The sequence below is a fragment of the Acomys minous genome (assembly GCF_964271855.1).
Source record: "Acomys minous genome assembly, chromosome: 6".
In the NCBI taxonomy this organism is placed as follows: Eukaryota; Metazoa; Chordata; class Mammalia; order Rodentia; family Muridae; genus Acomys; species Acomys minous.
In genome coordinates, this window is record NC_140487.1 from 123596596 (window position 1) to 123622248 (window position 25653).

Sequence of the window (25653 nt, forward strand, 5' to 3'; positions counted from 1 at the left end):
TCCTGCATGTGGGCACACTGAGATGCAGAAATGGTGGGATAAGGAAGCGATCTGCACTGACTTGATGAACAACAGATGCTCTAAATAGCTAGACAGATCCACAGTGGCTGCCTGACCATAAGTCAAGCCTGGAAGTCTCGTGGTGAATCTTGTGAGGAGGAGGGGAGCCTTCTTTCCCCACCATCAACAATGAGTCTCAGACAATCTTTGATGAAATAGAAGGTGCTCTCCCTTTATTCCATGGAAACAGGGACCTATAACCCTTGGGTTATGAAAAAGAGTTTTGAGGCTGGATGCATGTCATTGGCTGGGGCAGGATGCTGGCAATGCTGTGTTTGCCTGTAACCTTGAGGGATCACCTGTAAGCTTGGGGCCCTATCAACTGTTCCTGAGGCAGGCTCCAAAAACACAAGAGAGGGACAGAGAGACAGAGAGAGACAGAAAAGAAAGAGAGATGGAGGGAGGGAGGGAAGGAGAGAGAGGGAGGGAGGGAGGGAGGGAGAGAGACAGAGCGAGAGACAGAGAGACTGAGAGAAACAGAGAGAGACAGAGAGAGAGAGAGAGAGAGAGAGAGAGAGAGAGAGAGAGAGAGGTGGGGCAAAGGAGCTGGGTCACTTTTTGCTCTTGCAGATGACAGGGTTTGATTCCTGGAAACCACATGGTGCTTACAACCACATGTAACTCCAGCTCCAGGGAGATTTACTGCCCTCTTCTGGCCTTTTTAGACACTACACACATATGATACACAGACACACTTAGGCAAAATACATAAAATTAAAAGGAAATCTTAATCTTTAAAAAAAAATGAACAGGTACAGAAGAATAGTAACACAGAATTTAATAATGAAAATTTCTAAAATCACTTTATAGCATCTACATTCTAAAGGGAAGTTCAGGTTGATCTTCCTAACTTAGATCAAAGTGAATGATTTCCCTTTCTCTGGGCTGGGGCTCAAACCCAGGGTCATGACAAGTTGTCAATCATGAGCTGCATCCCCAGGCCCCACATTGAAGAGAATGATTGACAGGAGATGTGGAAGGCTCCATCCCTTTGCGTGTCTGGCCAAGTCTGTTTCCACCGGTGACGTCTCACGAGCTTCCCTTCTCTTCTATCTGGTGTAGCTGACTTCTTCTCATGGATGGCAACTCTCTCTGGGCTAGTCAGAGACTTGCTGGAGGCAGCAAGGAGGCCCACTTTCCAGGATTCCTCAGAAAAGGGGGCAGGGAGCCCTCAGGGCCTGCTTGGCCTCTCTAGCTAATTAGCTGTGGTTTCTCTTCTGAGTTGTCTTCAATTGGAAACAGTATGCAAGCTTCTCATCAGTGTTTATGCTAAACGTGGGCAGGACTGACAGTCTAGAGCACATTCGATAAGAAGAAGAATGAGGCAGGCATGGTGGCACATGGCTTTAATTCCCAGGAGACAGGCCAGCCTCTGGATTTAAGACAATCCTGGTCTTCATATGGGATCTAAATCATCCAGGATTACTAAGATATCCAAGAGTATGTTGACAGAATCTGTTGTGCAGAAAGAAAGAAAGAGAGATAATTGAAATAATTATTACAGGTTTACAGAGATGGCTGAGCTGCCACAGTGCCGTGTCCTACATGTTGGTCCTAGAACCTTGACTGGAGCAAGAAGGGAATGAAGAAAGGACAGACACATGGACAGGAGACCTGAGATCAGGTGAGGTGACTCACTCTGATGCTGTGCACCTACTACACACGGCCCAGAATCACGGCGGTTTTATTGCAAACAGCACAGCAGGAGGCAGCCAGGCTGTGTAGGAGGAGCAGAGCCAGGAGCTGCAGGGCCAGCTGTTACACACGAAAGAGCTCCTACATGCTCAGTATTTACACACACTGCCAACATTCGCTTCCGTCTCCAGGAAGGCTTTGTGATTCCTCTGACCCTCACTTGGGGAAGCCTTTGCCCACTGCCATGGGTCTGGGGCACTTGGTTGACGTGGCTGTGCCCAGGGCAGACAACACACATTCACTCCGGGCCTCATCCCTTCTTTACATAGTCAACTCAAGGACTCCTCAGCTCTCCAAAACAGAGGGTCTGCCATGCAAGATGAGGATCTGAGGGAGCAGATCTCAGGACTCATGTAAAACTGGGCACTGTGGCAGGCGGCTGTAACTCTGTGGTTCTGCTCCCCACCCCCTCCACTCCCAGGTGCCAGGGATGGGGGAGGGGTGTCAAATGTTCCACCTCTTCCATGAACACAGTCTCTGGGCCCAGAACTATGAAGCATGGAACTGAGATCTATGGACAAAGATATCCAGTTCAGCCACATGTGTGGGGTTAACAAAAGATTTTCTACTATAAGTGTTACTGCTCCATTAGCTGGGCTGACAGCACCAGGCCAGATGGCATTGGGAAGGCCAGGGATCTGAAAGCCAATACAGGCAGACACAAGGGCCCAGCCTGACTCAGGTGAGTCAGTGGCTGCTTTGGGAACAGCAGCCACTCTGCTCCTGCATATGGACACACTGAGATGCAGAAAAGGCGGGATAAGGACAGCGATCTGCACTGACTTGATGAACAACAGATGCTCTAAATAGCTAGAGGGATCCACAGTGGCTGCCTGACCATAAGTCAAGCCTGGAGGTCTCGTGGTGAATCTTGTGAGGAGGAGGGGAGCCTTCTTTCCCCAGCATCAACAATGAGTCTCAGACAGTCTTTGATGAAATAGAAGGTGCTCTCCCTTTATTCCATGGAAACAAGGACCTATAACCCTTGGGTAATGGGAAAGGGTTTTGAGGATGGATGCATGTCATTGGCTGGGGCAGGGTGGTGGCAATGCTGTGTTTGCCTGTAACCTTGAGGGATCACCTGTAAGCTTGGGGCTCTACCACGTGTTCCTGAGGCAGGCTCCAAACACAGAGAGAGAGAGAGAGAGAGAGAGAGAGAGAGAGAGAGAGAGGGAGGGAGGGAGGGAGGGAGAGACAGAGACAGAGACAGAGACAGAGAGAACGTGCTTATTCCCACACTTTGCATTCTCAGGATGAGATTTTAAATCTCAGTTGTGAGATTTCCGGGTACACACTCCATCTCAAGAGTTCCATGCTAGTTCCCTGCAGGCACGGCCCACGAGCCCCACATGACCCTGGCACTTGTGTGATGGAGACAGAGAGCCTGCCAAATCAATGAGTTCCAACTTCAGTGAGAAACACCTCAAAAAAAAATATGGTGAACCCTGCCTGAAGACCCACACCTTTAATCCCAGCATTTGAGAGGGAAAAAAATGTGGATTTCTGTGAGAGTGAAGTCAGCCTGCTCTACATAGAAAAATCCCACTATGTATAGAGCTAAATGGTGAGAGCCTGTCTCAAAACTCAACAACTCAGATGAAGAGCAAGTGAAGAAGAAATTCAGTGTTGACCTCATGTTAACATCTCTACTCACACTTACATGTGTACATACAACACACACACACACACACACACACACACACACACACACACACACACACACAGGACATACATTTTAAAGGCGTGATTAGCTTTAATGGATTAAACTTGAAAGTAGCTTACAAAAACAGAGAATACATTGTGGTCAGACACAGTTCCTCCCTATGTGTGTATTTTGTGTGTGTAGGCATGTGCACATTTGTGTGCGTGTGTGTGTGTGTGTGTGTGTGTGTTGCTACAGAAGCAAACCAGAGCTTCACACGTGTACTAACTCTAAGTCACATCCCAAGTCCTCCAACCTGTGTGCTTCTGATTCCTTGGCTTCCCTTGTATGATTGTTTTGTATGGTCAGTTAAAGGATCACATGAAATGTTCCTGTGAGTTAATATGAACAACAGGGATGGGACTGCATAGAACTGTGCAGTACCATGGGTCATGCAACACGGCTGAGTGGAGCTGCCTATGGCTGTACAGAAATCTGGGTCTCAAGGAAGAGCAAAACATTATCTGTCCTCTGCACTTGTATCAGCACAGGGCACAGTAACTGAGGTCCCATGGTAGAAGCGAGGGAAGAGGACCTCCTGATGCCCACTGGGAGGTGAGGCAGGCACCAGGCATAGGGGGTTCATAGTGAGGACCAAGAGGACATGTAGGCTCCACTGCAGGGAGCATCCTAGTGTGGGTGACTGTCTAGGACATGTGCGCTCTTCTGAGGGTAAGTTGGAGAGTCTCCCTTGGAAAGAGCATCTGGATTTGGGATACAAAACATGAAATGGTATATTGGTATGTGTTGCAAGAACAGTAATGCAGGTGCGTGTGTATGTGTGTGTGTGTGTGTGTGTGTGTGTGTGTGTGTGTGTATGAGAGAGAGAGAGAGAGAGAGAGAGAGAGAGAGAGAGAGAGAGAGAGAGAGAGAGAATAGTAAAAAAAAAAACAGTAAAATATTTTCATGGAAAATTGAACATGGGAAATAATGGAACAAAAAGATGGGTCAGTGAATGAGTCTAAACACTCTTTGCTTAGCCTATGAATTGAGCGAAATGGCAGATGACACTCCACCAACCGGAATCCTCAGTGAGATTGGCATGGTAGACACTGCCATTACATTTGACTTTCCTGTCAAAACATCACTGGAAGAGAAAATTATACAGGAGAAAATGATAAATGAATGAGGGACTAAAGTGGGGCAGGGTTAAAGTGGGCCTTCATTTGTATGTGGGTGGGTAGAGGTGTAATTTGCAATGCAGAAGGGAGGGACAGGCTCTTGGGAAATAATCTCACTTGAGCTCAGTAAAGGTAACTTGAGCCTTCACTCAGAAGCCAGTTTGCAGATTTATGTTTGTCACTTGGTTTCTCCCACCAAGTGTCAAGATCAGGGAGGCTACAAACCATGTTGTTCCTCCTCTGTTGCTCTCAATGAGATGGGAGAAATCGGTGTTCCCCGCCTTCTCCTGACCTGTGCACATGGCCCGTGTGAGCATCCCTGCCTGGGAATGCCCATCTTTCTCTCTATTGCTAGAAGACACCAGGCTGAAAAGGGATGGACACTGAGGACCACAGATCACACAGAACAAGTAAGAGTTGGTGCCACTCACGTGGTGGGAAATTGGCTTCCACGACTCTCCCGTTGAGGGGCTGGGTCTCACGGTAAGTATTTTGAAGAGGCTGGTTGTTGGGATCCTTGATAGAATTCTCTATTTTCATGACCTGCAGACAACAGAAGGTGAATTATGCAGGGGAAGCACTGGGAAATGTAAAGCATCTAGCTAGTGACTGGACAGGAGCTAGGATCTGTGTGGCAGTGAGAGCCTGCGAGGAAACCTCAGGTCCAGCGGTTCTGAGTGGTCAGCCAGCTGTGACCTCAGGTCTCACTCATCCGTCCTTCTGTCTGTCTCCCCACACTGTCATTCCCTCTTTTCATATGAGTATTTGGTTAATGGAACAAAAGCAGTCAGTAACCAAAATATATCACAGGGAGCTCAGTGTTTGTTTTTCTAAAAATATATTCTGTCTACATCTTTAAGTGTTTTTTCTGCATGTGAAAGTCTGGATTCTCCCTTTATTTCCCTCCTTTTAGAAGTTTGAATCCCATTCTCTCTCTCTCTCTCTCTCTCTCTCTCTCTCTCTCTCTCTCTCTCTCTCTCTCTCTCTCTCTCTCTAACTCCTTATCTAATATTTATTTTCTTTTATATTTTTAGACAGTGTCTCATTACATAGACCTGGCTCGTCTGGAACTCACTATGTAGAACAGAGTAACCTCAAATTCCCCAAGCTCTGGCTGCTTCTGCCTCCCAGGTGTGCACACATACAAATAAAGTTAACTCATCTTTGTAAAGGCTGAATAGAAAGCTGTGTGTTAACAGGACAGAGAGCAGCACAGTGTCGGATGCTAGAAGGTCAGCTGCCCCAGGGCCTAGGACAGAACTCCCCGGGTCTGCGTGAGGCCATCCACTTCTCCACGCAGCCCTTCCTTCTTCCCAGGGCCCCGAGGCCAGACTTTCACCACATCCATTCAAACCTCCATGCATCAGCCAGTGCCTCCTACAGCCATCCCCGCCTCAGGGGCTGAAGGTCACCCACAGGTCCATGGGGGGCGATCTTAGTCTCGGCTGGTTTTATGTCAACTTGACACAAGCTAGAGTCATTTGAAATGAGGGAACCTCAGTTGAGAAAAATGCCTCCATAAGATCCAGATGTAGGTCACTTTCTTAATTAGCGATTGGTGGCGGCAGGCCCAGCTCATTGTGGGTGGTGCTGTTCCTGAGCTGGTGGTCCTGGGAGCTGGAAGAAAGCAGGCTGAGGAAGCCACGAGGAGCAAGCCAGCCAGCAGCATCCCTTCCATGGCCTCTGCACCAGCTCCTGCTTCCAAGATCCTGCCCTGTTTAATTCCCGTCCTGACTTCCTTCATCTATGAACAACACTATGGAAATGTAAGCCAAATTAACCCTTTCCTCCCCAAAGTTCTTGATCATGGTGTTTCAGCACAGCAGCAGAAATCTAACTAACCCAGATTGAGGCCTGTATGTGGCAGACACCAAGGAGCCAGGTGGGCTTCTGGGAGAGTGCTTGTTAGCCAGACAGTCAGGGGAGGCTTAGATAAAGGGGTGCCGCTGTTACCTGGGCCTTGGAGAGCTTGGTGGTATCTCGAAACACAATCCACTTGACGTTCTCTGTGCAGGGTGGAGTGGTGAGCGAGCCAAAGTAGGTGTAATAGTCCTCGATGTCTTGAGGCAGCAGGTTCCGAATGTTAACCTTCTTCAGAGTTGTGGTTTCTCCTGAGGGACAAGGCAGGGAATGAAGTAGGAAGGAGCTCTGCTGGCCAGAAGGGACAGCTTAGGCTCTGCCTCGGGGTATGGAATGTTCCAGTGTCCTGACCTAAGCCAAAGAATGAAGAAGCCGAGGAGTGCAAACATGTTTCCCCCAGTTTACTGCTCTGTGGATGGGAGAAGAGCAGGGAGCTGGGCCTGCAGTGCACACGTGTAATCCTAGCACCTGGGAGACCGAGGCAGGAAGCTGCCCATGACGTCAAAGCCAGCCTGGGCTTTAAATTGACTTCCAGAATCTAGAGAGATGGCTCAGTGGTTAAGAGCATGTCCTGCTCTCCCAGAAGCCCCTAGTGCAGTTCTCAGCAGCATATCAGGTGACTTGCGACTGCCTGTAACTCCATCCTCAAGGGATCAGAGCTAAAGTTGCAGGCATTAGTGGGACACTGGGCTGGTTAGATGGCAGCCAAACTCTGGTCCTGATGACTGTGGAACAAGCACTCTTAATGCCTGAGCCATCTCTTCAGCCTCCATACTGAGTATGTTTTAAAATTTATATTTTTATGTGTATTTTGTCTGCATGTATGTATATACACCATGTGCATGAGTGTGGCCCATGTAGGTGCCAGTAATAAAACGTAGGTCTTCTGCAAGAGCAACAATATCCCTTAACAACTGAGCATGGAGGCTCTGGCCCCTGGGGCGTGCCTGAGCACACAAACAAGCACCCATTCACATTAATAACTTAAAATCCATACTTTGAAGTTGAGGAGGGCAATGGACATGGACTTATGCACACATTTCTCAGAGGTATATTTTTCTTCTAAAGCTAATGCAGATAAAACAGGGTGAGGGCCCTCAGCCGGAGGGACCCCGCCTCCCTCAGAAGGGCTGTGGCTTCCCTTCTCACCCCACACTCAACCCTCTCCTCCTGGCGGCTTTCCTTACCTGGATTCCTGATGTTGGCCAACTCAGAAATGAAGCTGCTGTAGTAAGTATTTTCAGCATAATCGTTAATCTGGGGAGAAGCACAGAGCACTCGGTACAGAGGAGAACTTGGCCCACTACCCCATACCAGCTGCTTGGTTTCCTGACTGGGAGGCTGAGCAGAGAGCGAGGAGGCAGCATCTCAGCTGTGGTAGGAGGGACAAGAGGACTGTTCCTTGTTATCAACTGCCTGGGCTCTGTCCTCAGAGCTTCTGAAAGACGTGAAGTCCTAGGCAAAACTGCTCCTGTAGCCCTATTGCTAGGACACTCTTTCATATGAGAGTTCATTTCATTGACTTGTTTTAACATGTACCAGAGTTTGTCTGTGTGTCTGTATGTGAGCCATCTGCATGCAGTACCCATGGAGGCCAGAAGAGGGCATCAGACCCACAGGAACTGGAGTCACAGTAGGTTGTGAGCTATCATGTGGGTGCTAGGGACTGAGCTCTGGTCCTCTGCAAGAGCAGCCAGGGCTCTTCACCACTGAGCCATCTCCCCAGCCCTGACTTTTTTTTTTTTTAAAGAAGAAAATGAAAGTTGCTTCTGGTGTAAAAGGCATATATGTTGTGGTTTTTGGATGTTGGTTTAGGTTTGATTTTGTTTTGTTTTGTTTTGTTTTGTTTTTAGTTTTTTGAGACAAAGCTTCTCTGTGCACTGCTTCTTGTCCCAGAGCTCACCACCTAGAACAGGCTGGCCTCAAACCTGAGAGAGGCGCCTGTCTCTGCCCTCCAGTGCTGGCATTAAAGGCATGCACCTCCACTGCCTGGCTTGATTTTGCATTTTGAGACAAGGTCTCCTTGTGTAGCTTGGGCTGCTCTAGAACTCTCTGCCTAGACCATGCTGGCCTCAGACTTGCAGCTGGACTCCAGGCACGAACCACCGTTGCAGACAACTCAAGTCCATTCTGTTGATTTCTTTTTCCTCCATGTATATTATGTGAATTACTCATATTATTCCCTTATTTCTTCTGTCAATGTTACTATCACTGTGCATTTGTACGCTGGGGAGGACACATGGCTGTGGTGCGCATGGATAGAGGTCGGAGGACATCTCTGTGGAATTGGTTCTCTCTTTACACCTTTATGGGGTTCCAGGGATTGAACTGAAAATTTACACAACAGCGAGCTTTACCCACGGAGTTATCTCACTGGCTCTTACTTCTGTCTTTTAACCTGTGTGTTTGTGTGTGTGTGCGTGTGCATGTGCGTGTGCGTGTGTGTGTGTATGTATGTGTTTGTGTGCGAGCGCGTACATGACACCATGCCTGGCTTTCACGTGGTTGCTGAGGGTCAAATGCAGATCCTCATGTTTGCACAGAGAACACTTTCCTGAGTGAGGTATTGCTCCATTCCCTGTCTCTCCTTATTTCTTTATATGGAAATCATTTTTGTTGAAACATGGACATATTAGATAATATGTGCAAGTGAATCTGGGTTCCCATCTTTTACAATTGCCCTGTGGTGTTTTCTTGCCTCTTTAACTCTCTGCATGCTTATTCAGATACTTGTCTGTCTTCAGTCTGTAGAATATGCTGCCTCAACATAATGTCTCTGCTAAGCTTGATGTTTTAATTTTTTAAAATTGTGTGTGTGTGTGTGTGTGTGTGTGTGTGTGTGTGTGTGTGTTTATCTGGTATCACCCTTTTTAGTTCACGCTGTCTGAGAACTCAACAAGGAGACCATGCTGGCTTTGAACTCACAGCTATCCTAGCTCAGCCTCCTAAATGCTGGGATTACATGTGTGAGCTACCATACCTGGCTCTACTCTGCTTTTAAATGCTTTTTTACTTTAAGACAAGGTCTCACTATATTTTTCTGGATTGCTGGGACTCTAAGTAGACCATACTGGCTTCAAACCGGGATTATAGGCATGTGCCACCATACTTGGCTTTTGTTTGTTTCTTTTCAATACAGGTTTTATGTATGTATCCCTAACTATACTGGAACTCACTCTGTAGACCACGCTGGCCTTGAACTCAGAGATCCACCTGCATCTGTCTCCTGAGTGCTGGAAGCAAAGGTGTGTGCCACCACCGCCCAGTTATTCCTGGCTCATAGATGTCACCTTACTTGTGTAGCCTGAGTTCCTAGGGACAGTTGTGGATCTGTGGTGACAGTGAATTTGAGGGAGGTTGTCTCCAAACCCTTCATGTTCTTGTGGCTTGGCTTTCTACAGGTGGCACCACCACAACTAGACTTGTGTTTTGTGTTTTTAGATACGATGGAAACATCTGGGTATTTAATTTTGTTTGCGAATTTATCCTGTTGTATATAAAGTTTTTAAGAATTAGATTCATGTCTACTTTGAACTTATTTTTTAGATTCATTTATTTTGTATGTGTGGGAGTTTTGTCTGCATGTGTGTCCATGCACCATGTGCAAGTCTGGGGCCCTCAGAGGCAAATGAAGACGTTTGCTCTCCTGGAACTGGGTGTGAACAGCCATGTGAGTGCAGAGACCAGAAGCTGAGTCTTGGGAAGAGCAGCCAGGGCTCTGAACCGCTGAGCATCTCTCCAGCCGCCTCCTGGCTACTTTCCTCGCCCATCCCTACGTCCATCCTGTGGTCGCTCTTAGAACGCAGCGCTGTTGCCTTTGTCTGGTTACACTGGAGGCTTCATGTGGCCCATTACAGCAGCCTGTGTCCAGCCAACCCTTCTGGGATACCAGGTCTTTCAGTCACCTTATTACCCAGGGTCCCATGGTTCATGACACAGGAGTGACCAAGGGCTGGAGAAATGGTCAGCCCTCCACCAAGGGAGCTTTCCCAGTAATTCTGAGCTTAGGAAGGGAAGGAGAGAGACACTGAAGGTCACGTGACAGTCACACTGCACATCTCATTTGGACATGAGGGCATAGCCCGATTGCAGACACACATGTGTAGTTGCAGCCTACCTCAACCAAGAACGCCACTACAGCCAAACCGTCAGATTGCTCCATGGCTTTCTCAAAGCTCTCGTAGTTTGCATTGTAGTGAACAACATGAACCTGTGAGTGAGAAAAAGCAGGTCAAGGGCCGGTCATCTGGACATCGAACACTTAAAGGATGCTAAGGGGAAAAAAGGAAAGAATGTGAGCTGTTCCCACTGAGGCCCCATAGGATCTCACACACCCCTGACCTCTCTCCTCCCATGCAGGCTACAGGTCCCAGCAGCCAAGACCAGAAAATTCCCTGAGAATGTAAAGAGGGAAAGTGGGATTCTGGAAGATGGTGGTTCTGGTTTGCCTTGAACCAGCCTCCCTCCTGGCAGAGGCTGAATCATATGAGGCCACTATGCCCTCCTCAGGCCTCTACAGGGCTTGAGGAGAGAGTGAGCAGTGAAGGCTCCTTTCTGAGGAAGCCTCTGTAATCAGCTGTAAGCCTGAAATCAGCCCAAGGATGGACACAGGCCACAGAGGGACCCTAAAGCTCTAACACATGAATTCAGATGAAACAGAGGCCAGCCTGCCACCACCCAGGCGAGAGACGCCTGCCATGCTGTGAGTTCTCAGAAGAGAGGTCCCGTTTACATTCCCTCACAGAGCAGTGACCAGGGAGTAGTTTCTGAATAAATCAAAAATAAAATCAACCACAGGGTGACTGAACCATCACCATCATATTGGCTATTTTAATAAGGAAGGCAGAGCCTTGGAGGCGGCTCAGTTGGTAAAGCACCTGCTGTGTGAGCATGAGGAACAGAGTTCAATCCCCTGCACCCTCCAAGGGAAACTGGGCAAGCAGTGCAGGCCTGTAATCTAAATGCTGAGCCATGACAGAAGGATCCCTGGGTTCAGTGGCCAGGCAGTCTAGCTAGCTGAGGAGACCCAGACTCAGTGGGAGAGCCTGTCTCAAAACAATTTTTGGCAGCGCATGTCTTTAATGCCAGCACTTGGAAGGCAGAGGCAGGTGGATCACTGTGAGTTCAGGGCCACCCTGGTCTACAAAGTGAATCTAGGACAGCCAAGGCTACACAGAAAAACCCTGTCTCACAAAAGATAGTAATGAAAATAACAACAACAATAATTGGAGTGTGATAGAGGAAGGCAATGTCAACCCCTGGTCTCCACACATATGCATATATACATGCATGCACACTCACATGCATGGCGCATACATGACACCTACATAACACAAACATACAAGACATATAAACAGAGAAGTGATGATGGAGCTTGAAGGAAAGTGAACCCTGTTAGAGTCCTCACAGACCTCCACTGCACGTCTCATCCCATCAACGGTGTGTTCAGAGCCGCTGAATCCTGAGAATCCGCCTCCCCAGTGCAAGTGCATCTGCTCAGCTTTGTATGTAGTGCCGTCAGAGTCTATCATGTGCATGCTGTCAGGCAGGGTGATCTGCACTGCAAGAGAGAACAAAACACAGGGACACTCAGAGTTCCCAGTAACAGCTCCCTGGTCACCTCCCACCCACCACCCAAGACAACCCAAGGAATTATAGATGGATGAGAGTGCGGTCCCCAAAGGCAAGGGGAGTGGTGCACAGGACACAGAGCAGTCAAGATGGGTGCTAGGACACTTCTCTGTCCAGAACCAACAGGCTGTGGGGGAGGGGAGACTCCAGTGCAGCAGATCCAGCTGGTTGGTCCTATAAAATGGGAAAGCTCAGAAAAAATATTGTCCACAGTACATGCCTATACTCCCAGTACTTTGAGGCCGAGGCAGGAGGATTGCTAGTTTGAAGCATGGCTTCGTGGCTTTCCGCATGAGCCTGTTAGCTAGCCCACAGAAGGGCCAACTCTGCTGGACTGGAGGCAGCACCATGCTGGGCTGTTTGTGGACAAGGAAGCTGCTGTGGGAGGGGGAAGATTCAGTAACTTCCTGTGGTTCCTTGGGCCGGGACAGAGCTGGGCTGAGAACCCAGCACCTACATCCAGTCACTAACCACACACCATGCTGTGGCTCAGCTTGTCCCCAGAGGACAAGAAACCAAGTTACACAGCCAGCCAGGACCATGTGAGCTCTTCCTAGGTTTAGGACCTAAACTGACTGAGATTCTAACACTAAATTGTGAGGCTTGTTTGCCAGAGGAAAAATGAATAGGTTCTCCTGCCACACGCCCTCCAGACTTGCTACAGGGCCAGGACTTGTATCAAATGATGCAGAGATTCATCTCACTGTCTCTGTCGCCTGGAAGGAGCTCAGCAAGAGTAAAACTGGGCAGTGACAGCAGAGAATGACTAGAAAAAGACAGTAAGGTACTGTGGTCGGCCATGCTGTCACATGCTTCAAGCTCAGCACAGAAGAAGTAGAGATGGAACCATCAGAATTTGAGGCTAATCTTGCTGCACTTGCAGCTGGAGGCTAGCCTGGGCTCCATGAGACTCTGTTTTAAATCAAACAAAGCAGTTTATTTAGGAGCTGAGAATACAGCTCAGCTGCTGGGTGTCTGTCACACAGGCACAAGGCCTAGGTCCCCAGGATAGGATGAAAGAGGTGATCTTTGAGCCTCGTCTGCAATCTCAGCACTCAGGATCCTGAGGCAGGAGGATCATGAGTTCTCAGCTGGTCTAGGCTACAATGCAGGACCCTGACTCAAAAGAGAGAAAGATCTGAACCAGCCGGATGACCAGCAGATCACAGCATCTGACATTTGAGCCTGGCAACTTGGTGTACACAGCTAGCACACACGTGCAGTAACAGTGGGTCAAAGTGCTTTTTAAAGGATCTGATTCAGTACCCTGCAAGCCACAAACTCTCTCCCCTTTGGCCAAGGTCTTCTTATTCAAAGTCACTAAAACGGCGGTGGGAGCACTGAGATGACTCAGGAGCAGAGAGACTTGCAGGCAAGGCTGATGTCCTTGCTTCCCATATCCCACAAGGTGGAGGGAGGAAAGTGAGTCCTGAGATTCACCCTTGATCTCCACATGGCAGGTGTTACAAGGTCTCTTTCTCCCTCTCTCTCGCCCCCCCCCCCCACCTTGAAAGTTTTTAACGGTGGCTGTGGATGCACATGTTCCCTTTTTTGTTGTTGTTGGTTTGGTTGTTGGTTTGGTTTTTTTGTTTGTTTCTTTCTTTTTTTGTTGTTGTTGGTTTGATTTTTTTTTGAGACAGTGTTTCTGTGTGTAGCCCTGGCTGTCCTGGAACTATCTTTGTAGACCAGGCTGGCCTAAAACTCATAGAGATGCTCCTGCCTCTGTCTCCCTAGTGCTGGGACTAAAGGCGTGCACCACCAACTGCCTGGCCACATATGTTTCCTTAAAGTGCAAAAATTCCTATCCGAGATGTCTCTTTCTTTCCCCCTAAATTGTCTAAAGAAGTTGGAGCTTTGATTAAGTAAACATAACATGCTAACCCAGCCTTAAATATATGATCGACCCCTCTGTAGAACACACGTTTTAAATATAGAACCTCAAAAATCAACATTCTCGAGGAGGGAAGAGACTTTAAAGGAGGAAGTTGCTGAGCCAGCTCTACCAGAGAGGGAGGAGTCAGAAAACCGGACCACACAGAGCTTCTGAATGGATCTTGCCCTGCCTCTTGCTAGGACAGTAGCAACAAATGAAATTCCAGCTAATATGTGTTCCCAGGGAGCAGCTTCTAGGTGACACGCTGCCTCCAGGACACTGAGTTTGGTCCCCTGCTCTGTGTAAACTATTTATGTAACACACTGCCATAAGGCCAGACTCAGGAAGCCTAAATGGGAAACTCAGAAGCTCAGGGTCATCCTCGCCTGAGCCCAGCCAGGGTGTCTTAAAAACGAGGAAGGCTGACACGTGTAGCCAGCCCTTCCCAGGTTTGCCTAGCGTGTGCAAGGCCGGAGGTTCTACCTCAGCCCATGAAAACCTGGCCCCTGTGCAGGCTGCTCCTGGCACACATGCGCACTACCTGCTTCCCGTGTGGACTTCTAAGGCCACCAGCACCTCTTACCTGAGTGTCCGTTGTTAGTCATGGGGAACTCCAGCTCCTCCTCCTCATAGTTGACCAGGATTGGGGGCCTCAAGGACTTGTTGTATTTCACCTTCCTCCTCTGAAAGTTGATGGGCGACTGCCTCTGTCCCCCACAGGTAGGGTACTTCTCAGCCCACTCATCTTCTGTGGGCCAGTCATCTGCAACAGGAGAAGGTTGAAAGATTATTAATAACTTAATATTTATTTATGATTTTAATAAATCAGCTGTTACTCCTTAACCAGTTCAATACACAAATAACCACACAGAGAGAGACTAGGAACTACTTAATCAGCCTAGAGCACAAATGCTGTGCAAAAATTACCCCATGCTAAGCCTCCACGCCAGTATAGTTTCCTCCCACTAGATTTCCGACCTTACCCTTGATTTTTACAAATATCCCATGTCTGGTTCACTCCTTGTGCTTCCCAGTCCTCTCCGTGCCCATCCCCTCCTGTCCTTCCTGCTCTCTCCCCTCCCCTCACTGGATCAGGATGTCCCCCCCATCCTAGTCTCTGTATTGCTCAGCATTGGCTAATTGGCTCCTGTTGGCAGCACAGAGAACAAATAGAGACATGTTTACACAAACTTGAGACAGGAGATACTTAGAATAAACAATGCAATGTCTGAATTGAAACCAGATATAGTGGTGTAGAGAAATCAGCATCTGAATGAACAAGGGGAAACTGTAGACAGTCCACAAGAACATTGTAACAACAGGAGAGAGGGAGGGCTGAGTTCAGAGCTACCGGGCTGAGCCAAGCCAGGCTCAGGGTTTCCTGAGGGGAAGACCCACAGGGCAGCCATCTGGAAACAGAAGCAGGCCTTCCAGAAGGCAAGCCAGGGGAGTTCTACATTAAGCCAAAAACTTGGGGTGAAGCAGTGGAACCCTGACTCTTCCTTTGTGGCTGCTGGCATTAAGGACCAGAACTAGCGACTCCTGTCCAGGGGGTTCCCTGCAGAGTAGTAGGCCCCCTCCCTTAAAGTAGTGTCACAGTTGCTGAATGTCTTGGAACGAGCCTGGGTGTACCAATAACCCCTGACCTCATCCTCAGAGTGCATAGTTTCTCCTTCCAAGCCCTGGACTTGAGCCCCCAGCTTTGCCTGCTCCTGGAACCTTCCTCAAACAGCGGCTTTCTTCTCGCTCCAGCCCCTTCTTTGGGTTCATAGGAAGGCAAAGGCCACCTAGGTGACAACCTATGGCTACAGGGCACCTGAAGAAGCATCATGTTAAAAGGGTGGTGTAGGCTTGTAGCTCCAGCACTGGGGAGGCAGAGACAGGAAGATCACAAGTACAAGGGAGTCCTCAGCTACAAAACAAGTTCAAGGTCAGCCTGGGCTACATCAGATCCTGTCTTTAATAGCAACACAAAAACAGTAGAATAAAATTTGGACATATCTATAGTTCAAATTTCTCAGGAGGGGGAGGGGAAAGGACCTCTTTTTCTTTTTCTTTTGTTTTCTTGTTCTTAGATACAGGAGGTTCTTTTGAACCCAGGAGTTAACTTGTTTTCTTTTTTGAAATGTCTTACGATGTAGTCCTGACTTGAATTTATGGCAATCCTGCTGTCTTTTGGGTGTTGGGATTACAGACTTGTGACACCAGATATAAATGAGACCATAGGTTCAAGGCCAGCCTGGGCAGCATAGTGAGATGCTTTCTTTAAAAAAGAAAGAAGAGGGGCTGGAGAGATGGCTCAGAGGTTAAGAGCCCTGGCTGCTCTTCCAGAGGTCCTGAGTTCAATTCCCAGCAACCACATGGTGGCTCATAACCATCTATAATGTGATTTGGTGCCCTCTTCTGGCCTGCAGGTGTACATGCAGGAAGAACACTGTATACATAATAAAGAAATAAATCTTTTAAAAAAGAAAGAAAGAAAGAAGAATTCTCTCCCTCATCCCCTTTCCCTCCCTCCCCTAGTCCTTATAAGGGGACCCCTCCTCCTCTAAAGTTTGACTGCAGCTTATTCAGTGTCCCCTACTACCTGTAACCTCTTCCTCTGTTCCCTGGCAAGGCCACCCAGCCAGGGTATAGAACAACATTAGGAGGCTGAATCCATGTCAGAAGTGGTCCCTACTCCACATATTATGGGACTCACATTGAGACTGTGCTGCCAGAATATGTCATTTAAAGATGTTTTTACTATTTCAAAGATTCAATGACAGTAAGACAAGTTAACTCCTGGCAACACCCAGGCTGCCTCAAAGAAGAAGACGAGCATCCAAGAACCTCCTTATGGAGTTGGCTTCAAATGTGGCAACCCAGCCACTGGACAAAATGTCCTCATTTCTGCCACAGACAGAATTCTGCCTAAATATGGGCAAGTTTAGATGTAGGCAGAGTCGACAGCCAAACTCTGCCAAGACAGGGTAAGCAAGTCCTCAATAGTCCCTGCCTCACAAATATGTCTGTCTGATGTATTGGGCCAGAACGCTGAAGATGATGCTCCAGTGTCAGAGACAGTGTTGGGTGGCTGTTCAGGCAGTAAACTGTCTCAGTCATTTTTTCACAGTGGAAGCTGCTAACCTGCACTCTGGGTTCACTCGAGTATTCAAGTTTTATCCTTCTCAAGTCTCTGATGGGTTTGAAAACCAGATAGTTTTAGTCTTTCAATTAAGCTTAATGGGTTAGGGGCTAAGACGTTTTTAGATCAAGATAGATGTTTTAAGTTCATAGAGATGAGATATGATAGATATTAATCTCCATTCAGAAATTTAGACCCAACAAGACAGGAAAGATGTTTACTTCAAGTCTGTCAGATACACAAATAGCCAAATCACTATGAATGTAACATTTATGTAATTCCTGAGTGTCTGGTGGTTTTTCCTTCTGTATGTAGTTGGTTTTTACCCATGTGTAATAATATAAATGTTTATGTTAAAAAAGAAACATAATAAAAATGATTTTTTAAAAAGAAAGAAGGATCTGGTGGTGGTTGCACACGCCTTTAATCAAAGCACTTGATAAACAGAGGATGGCAGATCTGTGAGTTCTCAGCCATCTTGGTCTACAGGATAGCCAGTGCTACACAGAAAAACCCTGTCTCAAAAAAAGAAGAAGACTTGAGAAGGAATAAAATTAATTACCTGAGTAAACCGGAAGTGCAGGTTAGCAACTTCCAATTTGAAAAGGACAGCAACAGAGACAATTTGCTGCCTGAACAGTTACCCAAAACTCTCTATAACACTGGAGCATCATCTTCATCTTTCTTTTTTTTTTTTTTTTAAGATTTTATTTATTATTATGTATACAGTGCTCTACCTGCAAGTACACTTGCAGGCCAGGAGAGGGCATCAGATCACATTATAGATGGCTGTGAGCCACCATGTGGTTGCTGGGAATTGAACTCAGGACCTCTGGAAGAGCACTCAGTGCTCTTAACCGCTGAGCCATCTCTCCAGCCCATCTTCATCTTTCTAGCCCAATATATCTGACAGACATATCTGTGAGGCAGGAACTATTGAGGACTTGCTTACCCTGTCTTGGCAGAGTTTGGCCATCGACTCTACTTGCATCCAAGTTTGTCTGTTTTTAGGCAGAATTATGTCAGTGGTCAAAATGAGGACATTTTGCCCAGTGGTTTGTTTGCCACATTTGAAGCCATCTCCATAAAGAGGTGCTTTGATGCTCATCATCTTCTTTGAGGTAGGCTGGGTGTTGCCAGGAGTTAATCTGTCTTATTGTCAAAGAATCCTTAAAACAGTAAAAAAAAAAAAAATCTTTAAATGCCATATTCAGTAGGACTCTGAGGTTTTTGAGTTTTTTCTTTTGTTTTGTTTTTTAAAAGATTTATTTATTATTATGTATACCTGCATATATTTATTATTACATATACCTGCATGTACACCTGCAGGCCAGAAGAGGGCACCAGATCACATATAGATGGTTGTGAGCCACCATGTGGTTGCCGGGAATTGAACTCAGGATTCTAGAAGAGAAGCCAGTGTCCTTAACCTCTGAGCCATCTCTCCAGCCCAACTCTGAGGTTTTTGAAGAACTTATCTAACTTTACCTTATCTATCTGCAGAATCGTACCTACCTGTTATGCCTAAGATGTATCTTCTTGTGATATAAATAGACTAATACTTGACATGACCATGATTTGATCAGTTGACAAATAACTTGTCCGACTTAATTATCCTCAACAGCCTGCAGTACCACTTTCAAGGAATTGGAGGGAAACCTGTGTTCTACTTGAGTGATATGAGTACAATACCTCATATTAGATTAGAAAAATATATAATCTGTGTGAAGAATAATCTTACATTTGAATTCTATACCAATGTATCAAAATTAAACTCATTTTGCATCAATATACAAATTTCTATACCAATGGATTAAAAATAATCTTGTGGGTAACAATTAAGGTCTTAAATTGAGGAGTTGACTCAATAATCTACTTTTTCTTCTAACACCCCTATATATTTCTATATTCCCCCTTCATTCTTTTCAGCCCCCATCTCCAAACATAAGAAAAAAAGATAAAGGAAAAGAAAGACATCCCTGAGTCCAACCTCATTTTCTCTCTGGTTAAGAGCAATAGTGACTTATAACCAACCACCCATGAAAATACAAAGATATTATTCATTATTTGTTCCAAATCAGCCAGAAGAAACCCTAAGAGAATGATGCCCCATTTCCCTTAAGGAGGGTTGGGGAGGTTTTCGGTTGTTTTCTTGGGCTATGGGTGTTTATTTTCAGACCAACTTTTAAACAATTCTTTCTTAGAGGCAAGATGCCAAGATCAAGGAAAGAAGTCTGTGACACAGCCCGTCCTTGATCCAAATGCTTTGGGTCTGGGTCTTATGGACGTTGGGAAGAAGCATGGGGCATAGCTCAGCAGTAGAGTTGGCCAAGCATGAACAAGGCTGGGCTCCAGTCCTAGTGCTAGGGGAACCTACCAGTCATCTTCAAAAGCCACCCAGTTCCCCAGGCCTTGTGGAGGTGGTGTGGGAGGGGGACCTTCACTCTGGGAATCTCCAATACCATAAGGAAGACAAGGATTTGCCATCTGAATACTACATCTTCCATCACCTCTGAACAACTGCCGGTAAGGCTGTAGGATGACACTGAAAAGCTCCAATCTTCCCAGGCAGCTGTGGACCCTTCTCTGAATAGGATGATTGATGGAGCTGCCCTCTGAGCCTCCACAATGTCCCTGACTGTCTCCTTGATTTAGGACCTAAAGTCTACTCTGAATGTGTGTCCCTGTGTGACGGGGGAGGACCATGCCAAGGAGACTTTGTGTGCTTTGTCACTTTGGCCTCCTGCACCATCCAGCAGCCTCCAGCCGCCCCCCAGGCACTACCATCCCCAACATGGTTCTATAAAGATACAAGTGGGAAGATTCTTCTATAGTTCCCCTTGGAAAGGCTGACTGGTCAGAAGGTCAGTAGGCTCTGATGGAGGCAAGGCATCCTGGGTGAACAGTGAGTGGGCACATTACTGAGGAGGAGGCTGTCTGTGGTCCAGCAGTCTCTATGAGGCCATGGGTGTCCTCTCCAGACACCTTGATTGTCACATATTCTGACACCAATAAGAGCTTCACAATCAGAAGTGGGTTCTTGAAGCAGCCAGTACTGGGTGGAAAAGCTTTTAAAGCTGTCAACGGAGGCTGGGCTGAGGCAAAAGGCTGCGTCCTCTTCTCCTTCATCAGGGTTTTAAGTCTATTAATTCATCAATAACAAAACACATGTGAACCCACAAGGAGCAGGCCAACCCCAACAGAGGGCCCACATCCAGTACAGATGGCGGCCTTGTCCCTGTCTTGAGGTGCCAGGTGGTGGCTTACCTGAGTAGCTCCAGTGATCCAGGGCCTGGATGCCCAGGAGGAACAGGGGCACCACGGTCACCACAGCCCTCATGGTGGATGCTGCCACCCTGAATGCAGGACAGGCTCTGGGCTGCACTTCTTTTAAAGTTCAGAAACTGTAAATAACGATTTCCCAGGTCCTGCTGGCTGATCCGCCCTTGCTGCACCACTGAATAGTAACACCTCCCCACAATGGCCCTTCTGACATGGTGCTGTTTGCATGTGCCTCACCTCCCAGGGCATTACCCCAGCCAATTAGCCCATGGCTGGTGGTTCTACATCTTTGGAAACTCGGTCCAGGGGCCACACAGTGCAGGCATTGTGGCCCTTGAGTCATGAGTGACCTGTAGGGATGTGAAGAGCCTGAGGCACAGTGTACCCAGAAACAGGCTTCCTGGATGATGACATTAGTTCTTCTGCCCTTTCTCCTGGCTGCTGAGGGAACCACCAGGGCCTGAATACCTTGCCAGGTTCCAGCTGGTATTTCCTGCCTGTCCCAGAGTGGACATAAGAACATCCCTGTTGGGGATTGGGGGCATAGCTCAGCATTTAGGAATACTGGCTGCTCTTCCAGAGAACCCAGGTTCAGTTCCCAGCACCCACATAGCAGATCACAGATTCTGTAAATTGACTTCTAGGGGATGCTACACCCTCACAGAGACATAGATTCAGGCAAAACACCAATGAACATAAAAGAAAAAGAAATAAGGTTTTTTTTTTTTTTAAAGAGAACATTCCTGATGGCTCAGGGTAAACTCTCTCCTCATCCAACACACCTCCCAGTCCCAGCCAGCTAGGTAACTGGGAACAAAGTCTAGTACCCTAGCTTTAGGGAAGAAATGGACCAGCCCCCCTTGGAAGCAACGACAGGTTACTCAAGCCCTTGACTTTGTATCCTGGCTCCTGAGCTACATCTGCACCCATGCCTTGGGGCCACTGAGGTAGAGGAGGTGGAGCAGGTATAGGCTGTCATGTCTCTCTGGGGATTTTTTCTGATAACTGCAGGACACTCAGGAAACACAAGACGAACCAATCAGTTCCTAAATCCCTGCAAAATCACATGGTTGGTGCTGGGGAAAGTGGCACATGGGTGCACAGAGTAAATGAAACAACACAGAGCATCTCTGTGAGTTCAAGGCCAGCCTGGTGCGTGGGCAGGGGCGGTATAGAGGGAGGGAGGGAGACAGAGAAAGGGGGGGAGAGAGAGAAAGGAGAGAGAGAGAGGAGAGAGAGAGAGAGAGATGAGAGAGAGAGAGTTAGTTAGTTCCAGGACAGCCAGAGCTATACAGAGAAACCTGTCTTGTGACATAAAAATACAAAAACAAAGAGCAGAAAAGTCTGATGGCTCCAAAATGCTTCCCTTGTTAGGCAGGGTGAGGGAGTGACGTGGGAGAACTGCCATAGGTGGATTAACAGCAGCCTATTTAGGTCAGTTTTGTGAAAGGATTAAGGTAGGAGGAAGGTCATTATCATGACCAATTGAAGCTGTCCTGTTCCGGACATTGAGCTGTGATCTCTCTTTAAGCTTGACTTATTTGCTAAAGCAGTGAGTTTGTTTTGCTTGGTGATCCAGCACCACTGCAGTGTGACTCCATGGTGATTTATTTTTAAAATTTTAGCATTTATTTTTATAGCCAGGCGGTGGCACGCACCTTCTTCCCAGCATTCAAGGAAGCAGAGGCAGGTGGATCTCTGAGTTCAAGGCCAGCCTGGTCTACAAAGTGAGTCCAGGACAGCCAGGACTACACAGAGAAACCCTGTCTGGGGAAAACAAAAACAAAACCAACCAAACAAAAACAAAGAAAGAAAAGAAAAAATGTCGTTTTATTTTATGTCCACTGGTGCTTTGCCTGCTGGTTGTCTGTGTGAGGGTGTCAGAAACCCCAGAACTAGAGCTACAGACAGGTGTGAGCTGCCATGTGGGTGCCGGGAATTGAACCTGGGTCCTCAGGGAGAGCAGGCAGGGCTCTTAACTGCTGAGCCATGCCTCTAGTCCCCAGTGATTAATTTTTTGAATAGAAAACTTGTTTATCCTGATTTGTTGAGTGAATTTAGTCAAAAACAGTGGCATCTTGCAATTTTAAGTAATTAACAGTATAAGCCAGGCACTTAGGTGTGCACCAGTAACTTTGGTTTTAAGGGACTTTTTTTTCTCTCTGTTCATTTGGTGGACTGCATTAAAGGATTTCATATATTGAACCATCTCCTGCATGTCTGAGATGAAGCCTATTTGGTCATACTGGAGGATATTTTTGATGTGTTCTTGCATTCGATTTGAAAATATTTTGAGTATTTTTGCTTCCATGTTCGTAAGAGAAATTGGTCTGAAACTCTTTCCTTGTTGAGTCTGTGTTGTTTAGGTATCAAGGTGACTGTGGCCTCATAGATGACTTTGGTAATATTCCTTCTATTTTGTGGAATAGTTTGAAGAGAATTAGTATTAGCTCTTCTTTGAAGGTCTGGTAGAATTCTGTGCTGAATCCATCTGGCCCTGGGTAATTTTTTGGTTGGAAGACTTTTGGTGACTTCTTTTATTTCCTTAGGAGATAATAGGACTATTTAGTTTTTTACCTGATCTTGATTCAATTTTGATAACTGGTAGCTATCAAGAAAATTGTCCGTTTCATTTAGATTTTCAAATTTGGTGGCACATAGGCTTTTGAAGTAAGACCTATTGATTCTTTGGATTTCTTTGGGGTCTTTCTTATATCTCCCCCTTCATTTCTGATTTTATTGATTTGTATACTTTCCCTCTGCCTTTCAGTTAGTTTGTCTAAGGTTTTGTCTATCTTGTTTATTTTCTCAACGAATCAGCTCTAGGTTTAGTGATTCTTTAAATTGTTCTCTTTGTTTCTAATTTATTGATTTCATCACTGAGGTTGATTATTTCCAGCCATGTACTTCTCTCTTGGATGAGTCGGCTTCTTTTGTTCTAGAGCTTTCAGGTGTGCTGTTAAGTTGCTAGTATGGGATCTCTCCAATTTCTTTATGAAGGCACTTAATGCAATGCTCGTAGCACTGCTTTCGTTGTGCCCCATAAATCTGGGTAAGTTATGTTTTCATTTTCATTGAATTCTAGGAAGTCCTTAATTTATTTATTTATTTTTTATTTTGTCCCTGACCCAGTGGTCATTAAATAGGGAGTTGTTCAGTTTCCATGAGTTTGTAGGCTTTCTGTTGCTTCTACTGTTGTTGACTCCCAGTTTTAATCCACGGTGGTCCCATAAAATGGAAGGGGCTACTTTGATCTCCTTGTGTCTGTTGAGGTTTGCTTTGTGACCAAGTGTATGGTCAGTTTTGTACACGGTTCTGTGAGGTGCTGAGAAGAAGGTACATTCTTTTGTGTTTGGGTGAAATGTTCCGTCAATATCAGTTAGGTCCACTTGATTCATGACGTCTATTAGTTTCATTATTTCTCCATTTAGCGATTGCCTTGATGCTGCCCATTGCAAAGGGTGGAGTGTTGAAGTCTCCCACTATTAACATGGGGCATTTGATGTGCAATTTAAGCCTTAATAATGTTTGTTTTATAAATGTGGGTGCTCCTGCATTTGAGGAATAGATGCTCAGGATTGAGGCATCATTTTGGTGTGTTTTTCCTTTGATGAGTATGCAGTGTCCTTCCCCATCTCTTTTGGTTAGTTTTGGTTGAAAGTTGATTTTACCAGACACTACAATGGCTACTGCAGCTTCTGGAGTCTGCTTGCCTGGAATAATCTTCTCCAGCCCTTTACTCTCAGGAAATGTTTTTTATTGCTGAGGTGTGTTCTTGTATGCAGCAGAATGATGGGTCCTGTTTGTGAATCCATTCTGTTAGCCTGTGTCTTTTCACTGATGCCATTGATGTTGAGAGATATTAAAGACCAGTAGTTATTGCTTCCTGGTTGTTTTGTTTGTTTGTTTGTTTTTTGAGGTTGTTGGTGGTAGAGTATATGTGTGTTTCCTTTCTTTTGGTTTTGTGAGTGAGAGGTTATTTATTTCCTTTGTTTTACTGGGAAAAGCTAGCCTCCTTGGGTTGATGTTTTCCTTCTAGTATCTTCCGTGGGGCTGGATTGTGGGTAGGCATGGTTTAAACTTGGCTTTGTCACAGAATATCTTGTGTTCTCCATCTATGGTGATTGAAAGTTTTGCTGGGTATAGTAATCTGGGTTGGCATCTGTGGTCTCTTAGTGTTTGTCTGATGTCTGTCCAGGCCCTTCTGGCTTTCATAGTCTCTGTTTAGAAGTCAGGTATCATTCTGATTGGTTTGCCTTTATGTATGGTGTGGCCCTATTGTACTGTAGCCTTTAATATTCTTTCTTTCTTCTGTATGTTTAGTGTTTTGATAATTATGTTGCAGAAGGGTTTTCACTTCTGGTCCAACCTATTTGAAATTTTGTAGGCTTCTTGTATATTTATAGGCATTTCTTTTTTTAGAGTAGGCAAGTTTTCTTCTATGATTTTGTTGAAAATATTTTCTTGGCCTTGGAGCTGGGACTCTTATATTTCTTCTATTCCTATTATTCTTAGATTCGGTCTTTTCATGATGTCCCAGATTTCTTGGATGTTCTGTGTCAGGAGCTTTTTAGAATTGACATTTTCTTTGACTGTTGCATGGGTTTCTTCACTCATATCTGCTACCCCTGTGATTCTCTCTTGTAAGGCGCGGCCACACCCGATAATGGCGGCGACTGTTACCACTTGGTGGCAACCGTTAATGCTCCCTCGCAAGGGCAGACATAAGCCCTCTCAATGCACCCCTCCTGAACAGGGGTATGCAAATGAAGCACTCCAACACAGCCCTCTCGACTTCGGGCATGCTAATGGGGCATGCTAATGAGGCATGCTAATGAGGCATCCAAATGTAACCAATGAGAGTTTGACACGCCATGTGCAGACAGTATTTAAACGGCGTGCTCCCAGGCATGCGGAGTCTTTCGCATCAGCTTCAAGGGCGCTCCCAATAAAGCTCGATTGAGAAGGATCCTGGTGTCTGTGTCGTTCCTGCCGGCGGGAGGGCGCGACACTCTCTTCCATCTGTATTCTGTGGGTGATGCTTGTGTCTGTGCTTCCTGTCTTCTTCCCAAGGTTTTCCATTTCCTGGACTGTCTCAGATAAGAAACGCTTAGTTTATTATGAAAAACCATGTAACCTGTTGTTATTTTCTAATTCATCTCTTCTGTGACTAATTGCCCTTTTTTGAGTATGAAGTAATTCTTTTCATGACATAGAGAACTTGTATCACAAGTGTAAGAACTGTAACCAGAAGATACACGGGGTTGAAGTATTTAATCCCATCCACCTTTTCCTCTTGAGT

General features: G+C 46.3%; 1 protein-coding gene across 1 annotated transcript; it reads right to left on the minus strand.

Moving 5' to 3' along the window:
- Positions 1–1444: 1444 nt before the first annotated feature.
- LOC311599087 (carbonic anhydrase 6-like) lies at positions 1445–20409 on the minus strand (the record flags this gene model as incomplete). The annotated part of the gene is made up of 8 exons (XM_084784743.1): positions 1445–1515; positions 5010–5121; positions 6532–6689; positions 7626–7695; positions 10556–10648; positions 11850–11998; positions 14526–14705; positions 20337–20409. The coding sequence occupies 8 exons, from the start codon at positions 20407–20409 to the stop codon at positions 1457–1459; spliced, it is 894 nt and encodes a 297-aa protein (XP_084640869.1). The 3' UTR covers positions 1445–1456.
- Positions 20410–25653: the final 5244 nt, after the last annotated feature.